This window comes from Canis lupus, chromosome 14, assembly GCF_011100685.1.
Source record: "Canis lupus familiaris isolate Mischka breed German Shepherd chromosome 14, alternate assembly UU_Cfam_GSD_1.0, whole genome shotgun sequence".
Lineage (NCBI taxonomy): Eukaryota > Metazoa > Chordata > Mammalia > Carnivora > Canidae > Canis > Canis lupus.
The window spans coordinates 40,953,521-40,966,518 of record NC_049235.1 but is presented as its reverse complement, the minus strand read 5'-3'; the positions used below and the strand labels follow the sequence as shown (position 1 = coordinate 40,966,518).

Here is a 12,998-nt window from a genome sequence, read left to right as displayed (position 1 = left end):
TGAGATAAAAGCCCTACAGTAGGTATGGAGTTGGCTTGGGGTTCTCTCTCCCTCTCTCCTTACTGCCCCCTCCCTGTGGCCATCCTACCCCTTCTGTTCTTTTAAAAAAAAGTAGGGGGAAGGCACCTGGGTGGCTCAGTGGGCTCAGGTCATGATCCCAGAGTCCTGGGATCAAGTCCCACATCAGGATCCCCGCTCAGTGGGGAGCCTGCCTGCTGCTCCCCAGGCTTGTGTTCTCTAATAAATAAAATCTTAAAAAAAAAATGACATGGGGTAGATTTGGTAACATACTTTTAAGTTTTTAAAACCCCATCCTATCATGTACAACTAAATTTATTAAGCCATGGCTGAGTGTAACTTCATAAATGGCCACTAGACTTATTTTTAAATAAGTAGAAAAAATACATATGCTCTGACTAATCGGCTCTGGTATCATGACATTAAAAATTCTACAAACTAGGGATCCCTGGGTGGCGCAGCGGTTTGGCGCCTGCCTTTGGCCCAGGGCGTGATCCTGGAGACCCGGGATCGAATCCCACATCAGGCTCCCGGTGCATGGAGCCTGCTTCTCCCTCTGCCTGTGTCTCTGCCTCTCTCTCTCTCTCTCTGTGACTATCATAAAAAATAAATAAATAAATATTAAAAAAAAAAATTCTACAAACTAGATATTCAAGGTCTGATAAATCTCACAAAAATAATCCAATAAAAAGGGACACCTGGGTGGCTCAGCAGTTGAGCATCTGCCTTCAGTTCAGGTCATCATCCCAGGAGCCCAGGATCAAGTCCTGGATCAGGTTCCATGCAGGAAGCCTGCTTCTCCTTCTGCCTATGTCTCTGTGTCTCTCATGAATAAATTTAAATAAAATCTTAAAAAATAATCCACTAAGAAATCGTTCAAATTCCATTTGAGATACAAGACATAGTTATTCAAAGTTGCAATTTAAAGCTATCTAGAGGGGATCCCTGAGTGGCGCAGCGCTTTAGTGCCTGCCTTTGGCCCAGGGCGCGATCCTGGAGACCTGAGATCGAGTCCCACATCGGGCTCCCAGTGCATGGAGCCTGCTTCTCCCTCTGCCTGTGTCTCTGCCTCTCTCTCTGACTATCATAAATAAATAATTTTTTTTAAAAAATTAAAAAAAAATAAAGCTATCTAGAAAAATCTCTCATCAGAGTAATAGCATTGAAAATAAAATAGAAAAACAACCAAATTACAAAGGTCTATATAGGAGAATTACATGTAGGTATTTTTGTTAGTTGCTCTGAGTTTTGCATTTCAAGACTCGTGACTCATAACAAAATGAGCAAAGCAATTCTGGATTATGCTTATAATCTCTTCTAGCTCTAATACTGTATAACTAAGTTTTTCAAGACTCTTTGTTTTTTTAAGATTTTATTTATTCATGAGACACAGAGATACAGGCAGAGAGAGGCAGGCTTCCTGCAGTGAGCCTGATGCAGGACTCGATCCCAGGACTCCAGGATCAAAACCTGAGCCAAGCACACAGGCGCTCAACCACTGAGCCATCCAGGTGCCTCCTGACCTCTTTATATAACAAATGAGTTCTAGGCAGGCAGAAGTGTTTATCTCTGAATTTCAAAGTAAAAACTAACATGAATTTTTTAAAACTTAGAAAAGTTATTGCATTTATATTTAGCTGCCAGGAAAATATTCTTAAAGTATAAACAAACTGGATGCTTTTTATTTATAAAGATTTTATTTATTCATGAGAGACACACAGAGAGAGAGGCAGAGACACAGGCAGAGGGAGAAGCAGGTTTCATGCAGGAAGCCCGATGCAGGACTTGATCCCGGGGGGTCTCCAGGATCACTCCCCGGGCTGAAGACAGCACTAAACCGCTGAGCCACCCCCCAGGCTGCCCGCCCTTTTTTTTAACTGCTTTTAAACTTCTCGGTAAATCACTAGTGAAGCCTATAAAACACTATAAAACACTATAAAAAATTCAGTAAGTTAATTTAAGAAAATTAATCACATTAAAAATGATTGGAAATAAACCCACAAGTTTTAAGAAAGAAATATCTGGAGCACTTGGATGGATCTGTCAGTCAAGCATCCTGACTTCCAGCTCAGGTCATGATCTCAGGGTCCTGAAGTCCTGAGATCTAAGTCGGGCTCTCCTCAACAGGAGTCTAGTCTGCTTGTCCCTCCACCTCTCTCCCACCCCCTGGTTCATGCACACGTTTGTACACTTTCTTTCAAATATTTTTTTAAAAAATATCTTAACAAAATCATTTCAAATATATACATTTGAATTTGATTATCTTTTAACTCATAGCCTTTTTTTAGATAAACTATATAATTTACATCATTTCTTAATCCATAGAACATTATGAGGACCTAAATCTTGGCCTATATTACAGTATAAATTTTATCCTCTGAACATTATAGAATTTTTTTTATATGCTAGTTCCACGTGGTCACATTGCCAACTGATTTTCACATCAAACATATATAAACCTCAGAATAAAGTTTTTTGGAAAAACAAACCACCAAAATCCAAAACACTGCCAACACCAAATGCTGGCAAAGATGCAGAGGAATAAGAACTCTCACTCAAAACTGATGGGAATGCCAAATGGTATTATCACTTTGGAAAACAGTTTGGTGGTCTCTTACAAAACTAAACATACCAGGACGCCTGGGTGGCTCAGCAGTTGAGCATCTGCCTTTGGCTCAGGGCATGATCCTGGAGTCCCAGGACTGAGTCCCACATCAGGCTCCCTGCATGAAGCCTGCTTCTCCCTCTATGTCTCTCATGAATAAATAAGTAAAATCTTTAAAAAAAAAAAAAAAACCCTAAACATACCATACCATCCAGCAATTATACTCATTGGTATTTACCCAAATGAGTGGAAACTCTACATGCATACAAAAACCTGTGAATGAATGTTTATAGCTTTATTCACAATTAACAAAACTTCTTTTAATATACAAACGAACAAACTATTAAACTATTCAATAGGGGGATCCCTGGGTGGCTCAGTGGTTGAGCGCCTGCCTTTGGCGCAGGGCGCGATCCTGGAGTCCCGGGATCGAGTCCCACGTCGGGCTCCCGGCATGGAGCCTGCTTCTCCCTCCTCCTGTGTCTCTGCCTCTCTCTCTGTCTACCATAAATAAATAAATCTTTTAAAAATAAATAAATAAACTATTCAATAGAGTATTACTGCTTCCTCTGCAGTTTTCTGCATTTTATGTGCATTACAATATCATACTCAGATAGCATTCACTGGCTTCAACAGACCAAAAAGAATCCACAGAATAAACAAGGCTAAGAATTTCCTTTAATACAATCCAAAATCAGTGCAATTATAATAGAAAGATCACTCTGAAGCAAATTCTGTGATAGATATAAAGCATTTTTTTTTTAACTTTGTATATCATGCCAAGCTAAGAACAAATTTTATATTTACTGACTTACACCTATTTTAAAAGCAATTGCTCAGGATCCCTGGGTGGCTCAGTGGTTGAGTACCTGCCTTCAGCCCAGGACGTGATCCCAGAGACCCTGGATCAAATCCCACGTCAGGCTCCCTGCATGGAGCCTGCTTCTCCCTCTGCCTGTGTCTCTGCCCCTCCCCCCTCTCTCATAAATAAAATATAAATAAATAAATAAATAAATAAATACATGCAACTGCTCTATAAATTCAATAATCATTGTGGTTTTCATACTGAATTATTTTTCTCACTCTAATTTGTTACATTATTCTAATATCAGTAACAGTTTTCTCATTTGAAAAAAAAATAATAATCCACAGTAAGGATCTGGAATGAAACTAACTTTTCAATGAAAAGCAAAAAGCCGGGATCCCTGGGTGGCGCAGCGGTTTGGCGCCTGCCTTTGGCCCAGGGCGCGATCCTGGAGACCCAGGATCGAATCCCACGTCGGGCTCCCGGTGCATGGAGCCTGCTTCTCCCTCTGCCTGTGTCTCTGCCTCTCTCTCTCTCTCTCTCTCTCTGTGACTATCATAAATAAATAAAAATTAAAAAAAAAAAAAAAAAAAGAAAAGCAAAAAGCCTTTTAATGTCCACAAAAAATATGTATCGTACACTACATATTTACATTCTTGTGACTTCTGCTAAACAAACATACGAATTAATTCAACTTTGGTATGTTGGACATGCCTAAGTAGACCATCACGATGGAGAGCAACATTTTTAATGGCAAGAAAACATCAAATTTCATCAAGTTGTTTTCAGTTCTCTCACCTTGAAAAGCTAATACACAATTAACTGTTGATCCTTCTACGTAATGTTCAGGCATAGGAGACCATAAAAATGTGTAATAATCACGAGCAGTACTCCATCCAACCTAAAGGAAGATACCAAAAACACAGAGATTCTAAGTATTTTAATATTTAGAATCTTATAGCGTATTTTTTTACTGCATCCTAAAGTTAAAACATGTGTTACTATGTTTACAAATCATTGCATATCTTAACAAGCATGTCAAATTTTTATTATTTTTATTAAGCTATAACCTAATGTTATAAAAATCTATGAATTGAACAGTAGAATTTCTATTATGTATTAAAAATACAATCTGATACCCAATTTCTGAAGGAAAATCTTAGTATGTACATGATCAAATAACAACTTATATTTCTTAAATTTCCCTTAAAATCTGATTTCACTAAGCATAAGGGTTTTTTTTTCTTTTTTAAGCATGGCTCAAACTCATGACCCAGTCCTAAGCTGAGATCAAGAGTTGGACACTTAACTGAGCCACCCAAGTGCCCCCTCACTAAACGTAAGTTTCTAAAACTTACTATTTTAGTCTCAAAATTCAGTGTATTTAGATTTTCCTCTCCACCTTAAATGTGGTAACTAACCTTCACTAATCTCCCATACCAATTCTTACCTGCAGCCAATTGATATTTTGTAAAAAGTCCTTTGTTACCAAGATATTTATATATACAAATAGAAAACCTATGCTCCACCTATATCTAAAACATTTTCAACTTGGAGCACCTGCGTGGCTCAGTCAGTTAAGCATCTGCCTTTGGCTCAGGTCATGATCTCCTGGTCCTGGGATTGAGCCCCACGTTGGGCTCCCTACTCAGCGGGGAGTCTGCTTCTCGCCCTCTCTCCCACTGCCCCTCCCCACTGCTGGTTTCCTCAAAAAAAAAAAATTTTCAACTTACTATACATACAGACTCAGCCTGTATTTTCTAGATGGACTATACTGTGTTAAATACTGAACATTAGAGATGTTTAAAACAGGTACACACAAAATTCGTTTTACTGTGCTTCACAGATACTGATTTTGTTTCATTTTGTTTTACAAAGTGAAGGTTTGGGATAACCTAGAATCAAGTCTATCAGAACCATGTTCCCAACAGCATTTGCTCACCTCACAACTCTATCACATTTTGGTAATTCTCTGAATATTTCAAACTTTTTCAATATTATTATAATTGCTATGGTGATCTATAACCAGTGATCTTGGATGTTACTATTATTATAATTGTTTTGGAGGTTCACAAAACCACACCCATATAAGATGATGAACTTAATATATATGCTTTGCTCCACCAACTGGCCATTACCTTATCTTTCTCCTCAGGCCTCCCTATTCTCTGACACCCAACAAAATTGAAATTAGGCCTCAAAGTCTTCCCAAAGGAAAAGTCATACCTCTCACTCTTAAAATCTAGAGTTTTAATGTAACCTCTCAATCTTAAAATCTTAAAAGCTAGAAATGAATGATTAAGCTTAATGAGGAAGGGATATCAAAAGCCAAGAAAAGCTGAAAGCTAAGTGTCTTGCACCCAACAGCCAAATTAAAAATGCAAAGGAAAGGTTCTTGAAGGAAATAAAAGTGCTACTCCAATGAACACATGAATGATAAAAAGCAAAACAGTCTTATTGCTGATATGAATAAAGTCTTAGTGGTCTGAAGAGATCAAATCAGTCACAACCCTCTCTCAAGCCAAAGCCTAATCCAGGAAAGGCCCTAACCTATCTTCAATTCTATTAAGCCTGAGAAAAGTGAAGAAGCTGCAGAAAAGTTTGAAGCTAGCAAAGGTTGGTTTGTGAGATTTATACAAAAAAGCATGTCCATAATATAAAAGTGCAAAGCGAAACAGCAAGTATTAATGTAAAAGCTGTGGTAGCAAGTTACCAAGAAGATCTAGATAATAAATGAAGGTGGCTACACTAGAAACAATAGATTTTCAATGTAGATAAAACAGCCTTATATTGGAAGAAGAAGCCATCTAAGACTTCATAACTAGAGGGAAAAGTCAATGCCTGGCTTAAAAGGACAGGCTGACTCTCGCTAAAGGGCCAATGCAGCTGGCAATTTTAAGTTGAAGCCAAAGCTCATTTACCATCTCAAAAATCCCAGGTCCCTTAAGAATTATGCTAAATCTACTCTGACTGTGCTCTATAAATGGAACAAAGCCTGTATGACGGCACATCTGTCTACAACATAGTTTACTAAATATTTTAAGCCCACTGTTGAGATCTACCACTCAGAAAAAAAGATTCCTTTCAAAATCCTACTGCTCATTCACAAAGCAGCTGTTTACTCAAGACCGCTGATGGAGAGATACAACTTTAATGCTGTTTTCATGCCTGCTAACACAATATCCATTCTGCAGCCCACAGATCAAGAGTAATTACGACCTGCAAGTCTTACTATTTAAGAAATACATTTTGTAAGGCTATAGCTGCCATAGGCAGTGATTCCTCAGATGGCTCTAGCCAAAGCTAAAAACCATCTGGAAAGAATCACCATTCTAGATGCCATTAAGAACATTCACAATTCATGGGAATAGATCAAAACATCATCAACAGAAGTTGTAAGAAGCTGATTCCAGACTTCATGGATGACTTGAAGGGGTTCAAGACTTCGGTGGAGGGAAGGAACTCCAGAGGTGGTAGAAACAGCAAGAGAACTAGAATTAGAAGTGAAGCCTGAAGCTGTAACTGAATTGTTGCAGTCTCACGATAAAAAATTAAGCACATGAAAAGTTGCTTCTTATGGATGAGCAAAGATTCCTTGAGATGGAATCTACCCCTGGTGAAAATGCTATGAAAATTCTTGAAATGACAACAAAAGATTTGAAATATTATAGAAACTTCATTTACAAAACAGCAGCAGGGTATGAGAGGACTAACTCCAATTTTGAAAAAAGTTCTGTGTGTAAAATGTTATGGAAAAATCATTCATGAAAGAGTCAATGGATATGACAAACTTCATTATTGTCCTATTTCTCGCTTTTTTCTTTTTAAGTAAACTCTACCCCAATGTGAGGCTCAAACTCATAACCCTGAAATCAAAAGTCACATGCTCCACTGACTGAGCCAACCAGACAGTCATTTTGTGGTCTTATTTTAAGAAAATGCCACAACCAACTCAACTTTCAGCAACCAGCACCCTGACCAGTCAGCAGCTATCAACCATCAAGGCATGACCACTAAAAAGATTATAAATTGCTGAAAGCTCAGATGATGGTTAGCATTTTTTAGCAATAAAGTATTTTTTTGTTTTTAATAAAGTATTTTTTAATTAAGGAATATACACTGGGGATCCCTGGGTGGCGCAGCGGTTTGGCGCCTGCCTTTGGCCCAGGGCGCGATCCTGGAGACCCGGGATCGAATCCCACATCGGGCTCCCGGTGCATGGAGCCTGCTTCTCCCTCTGCCTGTGTCTCTGCCTCTCTCTCTCTCACTGTGTGCCTATCATAAATAAATAAATAAATAAATAAATAAATAAATAAATAAATAAATAAATAAATAAATAAATGGAATATACACTGGTTTTTATAAGCATACTGCTATTACACACTTAATAGACTACAATAAGTGTGAACTTTATATGCACTGGGTAACCAAAAAAATCATGCTCACTTCACTGTGGTGGTCTGGAACCCAACCTGTAATATCTCCAAGGTATGCCTGTACTAGATATCCATTTGCAGATAAGAAAGATGTAGAAGAAAATTATGCATCATCCACAGGTTTAGATTATACATACATTCTACAACTCTAATAAGCCTAGGATCAGATTACAGAACGTTGAAACTAAAAGAATATTGGCAATCTTTATTCTCTAAAGGAGTGCTTTCAAACTGTAGGTCACAACCCAATAGGAAGTAGTAATATCGGGGCAGGCGGAATGGCTCAAAGGTTTAGCACCACCTTCGGCCCAGGGTGTGATCCTGGAGACCCGGGATTGTGTTCATTGGGCTCCCTGCATGGGGCCGACTTCTCCCCCTGCCTGTGTCTCTGTCTCTTTCTCTCTGGTGCACTCTCATGAATAAATAAAGTCTTAAAAAAAAAAAAAAAAAAAAAAAGGAAGTGGCAATATCAATTTTGTGGTTCTCACCCTCACTTATTTTTTAATTATAGAATTAGAGAATATCAGTGCATGAAGGGTAAATAATGCTTCTTGAAAATCTGCTTCAGGAATACTTGTGCACGACTTCCTGCTAGGTCAAATCACAGAATTTTTCTTTCTTTCTGTTGGTCAGCTAAAACCATCTGAAAACATATGAAAGACACTATTCATCTCTTTATAGATGAGAAGCTTGAGGAACCCATGATGCAATCTACCTCACTTAAGGCTGTTATTTTTTTCTCTCAGAATTGTTAAAAGGATTAAATTAGATGATGAACATAAAAGCAATACCCAGCAGAGTGCCTGACCCACAGTAAGCACTCCATAAACAGTTTTTGCAAGCACAGTATATTATAGTGATTAAGAGCATAGGAAGTAAGGTCAGACCGCCAGAAAAGATCACTTACTAGCTATATGACTTCAGAAGTTATTTCTGTTCCTTCCTCCTTAAAATGGAGATAACAATCTCAAAGGGCTGTGTAATAAATATGATAATCGCTATAAAGAAATCAGCAGTGCTGAAGCACATTAGTATTCATTAAATGTTACCATTAACACCCAAGGACATGCAGCCTATTAGGAATAGTGATCTTGATTCTATGATGTTCTCTCCCTCATTTCAGATCCCACCAATGCTTCACCATCTCCTGAAAAAAAGTCCATCTGAAGTCTTTCCCCCAACATATGCAACTGGTACAAATCATAGCTTGTATTCTTTGTGCCTGAATATATACTGATATTGAAAGAGGTAACTATCCAGAGGTACCAGGGAGGCTGAGTCAATTAAGCATCTGCCTTTGGCTCAGGTCATGATCCCAGGGTCCTGGGATCAAGCCCAGCATTGACCTCCCTGCTCAGCCGGGAGTCTGCTTCTCCCTCTCCTCCTCCCTCTGCCCCTTCCCACCACTCGAGCACTAGCTCTCTCAATTCTTTTAAAAATTAAAAATTTTAAAAAACATACATTGAAAAATGTACTATCTAGAGCTACATCGTTTTTTTTTTTTTTTTTTTTTTTTTTTTTTTGCTACATCACTTAAAAAAAAAAATCTCCCTAAGTGAATAGGCTCTCTCTGGACTAAATAGTCAAGAGAAGGGCTAAGTGTGCCATTTATTTTTGACGGCTGACACATAAAACCGCAAACATCACAATTACAGATATCTGACTCAAGTGGTACTGGGAATAGCAGTTAATATAGATTTACTGAATGTTTGTTTTGTATAAATATTATCATCTAAAAAATAAATAAAAAAATAAAAAAATAAAAAAATAAAATAAAATAAAAAAATAAAATAAATAAATATTATCATCTTACAAATTAAGAAATTAGTAAAAGGCTAGGAAATGAGAGAGTCAAGATCTGAACCTAAAGTTTAAGCTCTTCACCACCAGGACACTACTTACTCCTCTATTAGCAAGATATATAATTTCCTACCTTCTGAAATTCTACCACTTTCCTTCCAACGCTGCGTCAGACTACATAATTCTTAAAACAACTGCAGTTGACAAAAGACAGAAACAGTAAATAGGGGAAGCTCTATATTTATGTATCACACTCAAACAAAATGGAGAAATACAAGAAAAATACGTCTAAGAAAAGAGAAATGTTGAGGGGTGCCCGGGTGGCTCAGGTCATGATCCCAGGGTCATGGGATACAACCTTGCCTTAGGCTCCCTGCTGCTCCCCTGCATGTGCTCTCACTCTTTCTCAAATAAAATCTTTTAAAAAAGAGTGAAAGAAAGAGATGTTAAATGATTTGGTCCTTGCTGTGTTTTCTCTAAGTGAATCACAACAGCTCAGAGCTTATCAGTTGCCTACAATGGCAAACTACAAAGTATGCCTTTCCTTCATTGCCAAGTCTGAGCAATCTTCTCAAAGTGGTTGACAGTGCTATGAGATGTCACAGGTATCTCACGCTGAGCACACTGAGGGGCAAGATGAAGCCCAATCTAAGTGTAAAATATAAAATTATGCTTTAAGGGGCACCTGGGTGGCTCAGTGGTTGAACATCTGCCTTTGGCTCAGGTCGTGATTCTGGCTGGAGTCCTGAAATTGAGTCCCACAGGGCTGCTCGCAGGGAACGTGCTTCTCCCTCTGCCTATGTCTCTGCCTCTGTGTCTCTCAACAAATAAGTAAAATCTTTAAAAAAATAAATAAAACTGGGATCCCTGGGTGGCGCAGCAGTTTGGCGCCTGCCTTTGGCCCAGGGCGCGATCCTGGAGATCTGGGATCGAATTCCACGTCGGGCTCCCGATGCATGGAGCCTGCTTCTCCCTCTGCCTGTGTCTCTGCCTCTCTCTCTCTCTCTGTGTGACTATCATAAATAAATTAAAAATAAATAAATAAATAAATAAAAATAAATAAATAAATAAATAAATAAATAAATAAATAAATAAATAAAACTATGCTTTAAATTCCTTAAGAAACACTGAACAATGGATCTTGAACAATGGATCTTGAACAATGGATCTAAGTCACTATGGAAGGGATATGTCAGACATACATAAAAAAAATAAATGTAGGGGTACCTGGGTGGCTCAGTCACCAGTTGGAAACCTGGGTATCCAACTCTTGGTTTCAGCTCAGGTCATGATCTCATGGGTCGTGGGATCAAGCCCTATATGGACTCTGCACTTAACTGGGAATCTGCTTCAGATGCTCTCCCTCTGCCCCTCCAAACCTCCCCCTCAAATAAATCTTTAAAATAAATGTAAAAGCCTCTCAATTTGGGAAGATACAAAGTACTGGATCCTTTAAGAAAAGTATGGCTAAACTATCACATAAAAATATAAATCGGGAAAAAAAAAATATATATATATATATAGTAGATCGGGATGCCTGGGTGGCTCAGTGGTTGAGCATCTGCCTTTGGCTCAGGGCATGATCCCAGTTCAGGGATCAAGTCCCACGTCGGGCTCCCTGTGAGGAGCCTGCTTCTCCCTCTGCCTGTGACTCTGCCTCTCTGTCTCTCTCATGAATAAATAAATAAAACCTTAAAAAAAAAAATAGGGGATCCCTGGGTGGCGCAGCAGTTTGGCGCCTGCCTTTGGCCCAGGGCGCGCGATCCTGGAGACCCGGGATCGAATACCACATTGGTCTCCCGGTGCATGGGGCCTGCTTCTCCCTCTGCCTATGTCTCTGCCTCTCTCTCTGTGACTATCATAAATAAATAAAAATGAAAATAAAAATAAATATATATATATATACACACACACACACACAGTGGAGCAAGTCATAATGGAAGAAAGAGTAGATATCTGAAAATTACATAGGAAGATTTGGTAAGAATAATAAACAATTTAAAAAGTCAACAACACAGTATCCAAGTCACAGCTATTTCTCTATTTTCCCAATCACCTGGTTAGAACTTGACTGGAATTCAGATTTCAGAATTCAAACAGATATCCATCCCTTAATATACAAGGAATCTTCCTTTTAGGGTACTGGCAGCAAATTGAAAGAAAATTATTAAATTTGGAATAACAATTTTAAAACAATGAAAAATGGCAGGGAGAAATGACAACACTTAGTACAATGGAACAGTCAAAATTACCTATGACTGTTATATTTGAACCCAATTAAGAGAGTATATCTGGGATGCCTGGATGGCTCAGCGGTTGCACACCTGCCTTCAGCCCAGGGCATGATCCTGGAGACCCCGCATCGAGTCCCGCATCGGGCTCCCTGCATGGAGCCTGTTTCTCCCTCTGCCTCTCTCTCTCTCTCTGTGTTTCTCATGAATAAATAAAATCTTAAAAAAAAAAAAAAAAAAGTATACGTATATTAAAGAAGAAACCAAAGTCAACAATTATTAAATTGTTTAATTTGGGAAATCACAATAGTACTGGGGATCATTCTTCTGTTACTAATGCAATAGCAAAACGAGCAAAAAAGGAAATGACTGAAATAAAGAAAAAACCACCAATGTGTTCCACCCCCCCCCCTTTTTTTTTAGAGGGAGGAGGGGGAGTGGGAGAATCTCAAGCAGACTCTACACCCAGTGCAGACTCACATGGGGCTCCCATCTCACAAACCTGAGATTACAACCTGAGTCAAAATCAAAGTTGAACTCTTAACAGACTGAACCACCCAAATGCCCCAATGTTCCCTTTAAATAAGATTAACATTTTAGAAAAACATGTTGGATGAGAAATATTGATCATACAGGAAATTCTGAGAAGGAATGAAAGAAAAGAAGGATATCAAGATTACCTCATAAAACTAAAATATTAATAAATTCTGCAGACACCTTGACAGAAAGAAACATTAGGATGAGCACACAAAGAACACTTGTAAAGAGAAAACCAGAGTTCCAGAGGGGACTGATTTGGGGGGGAGGGGCAAAAGGAGAGAGACCTAAGACCTGGAAGTAGGAAAGGCACTGAAAATAAATTTGCTGGTTCTAGGGGTGCCTGGGTGGCTCATTCAGTTAAGTGTTTGCCTGCAGCTCAGTTCATGGTTCCAGGATCCTGGGATCAAGTCCAGCATTGGGCTCCCTGCTTAGCAAGGAATCTGTTTCTCCTTCTCTCCTGTGCTTGTGATCTCGGAGAGGAGAGGAGAGGAGAGGAGAGGGAGGGAGAGGAGAGGAGAGGACGGAGAGAGAGAGGAGAGGAGAGGAGAGAGGAGGAGAGGAGA

The 12,998-nt window shown here is 38.9% G+C and overlaps 1 protein-coding gene across 7 annotated transcripts in view; it reads right to left on the bottom strand.

The window, feature by feature from the left end:
* The window catches only part of TAX1BP1 (Tax1 binding protein 1), a 93,134-nt gene that overhangs the window by 68,879 nt on the left and 11,257 nt on the right, over positions 1–12,998 (bottom strand). For all 7 annotated transcript variants that reach the window (XR_005369623.1, XM_038557190.1, XM_038557192.1 and 4 more), the window contains exon 3: positions 4,227–4,329. Coding sequence is in view for 6 of the 7 variants with exons in the window: in XM_038557190.1 (XP_038413118.1) it covers positions 4,227–4,329 (103 nt within the window). In the remaining variant the exon portion in view is untranslated. The remainder of the gene's footprint in view (positions 1–4,226; positions 4,330–12,998) is intronic.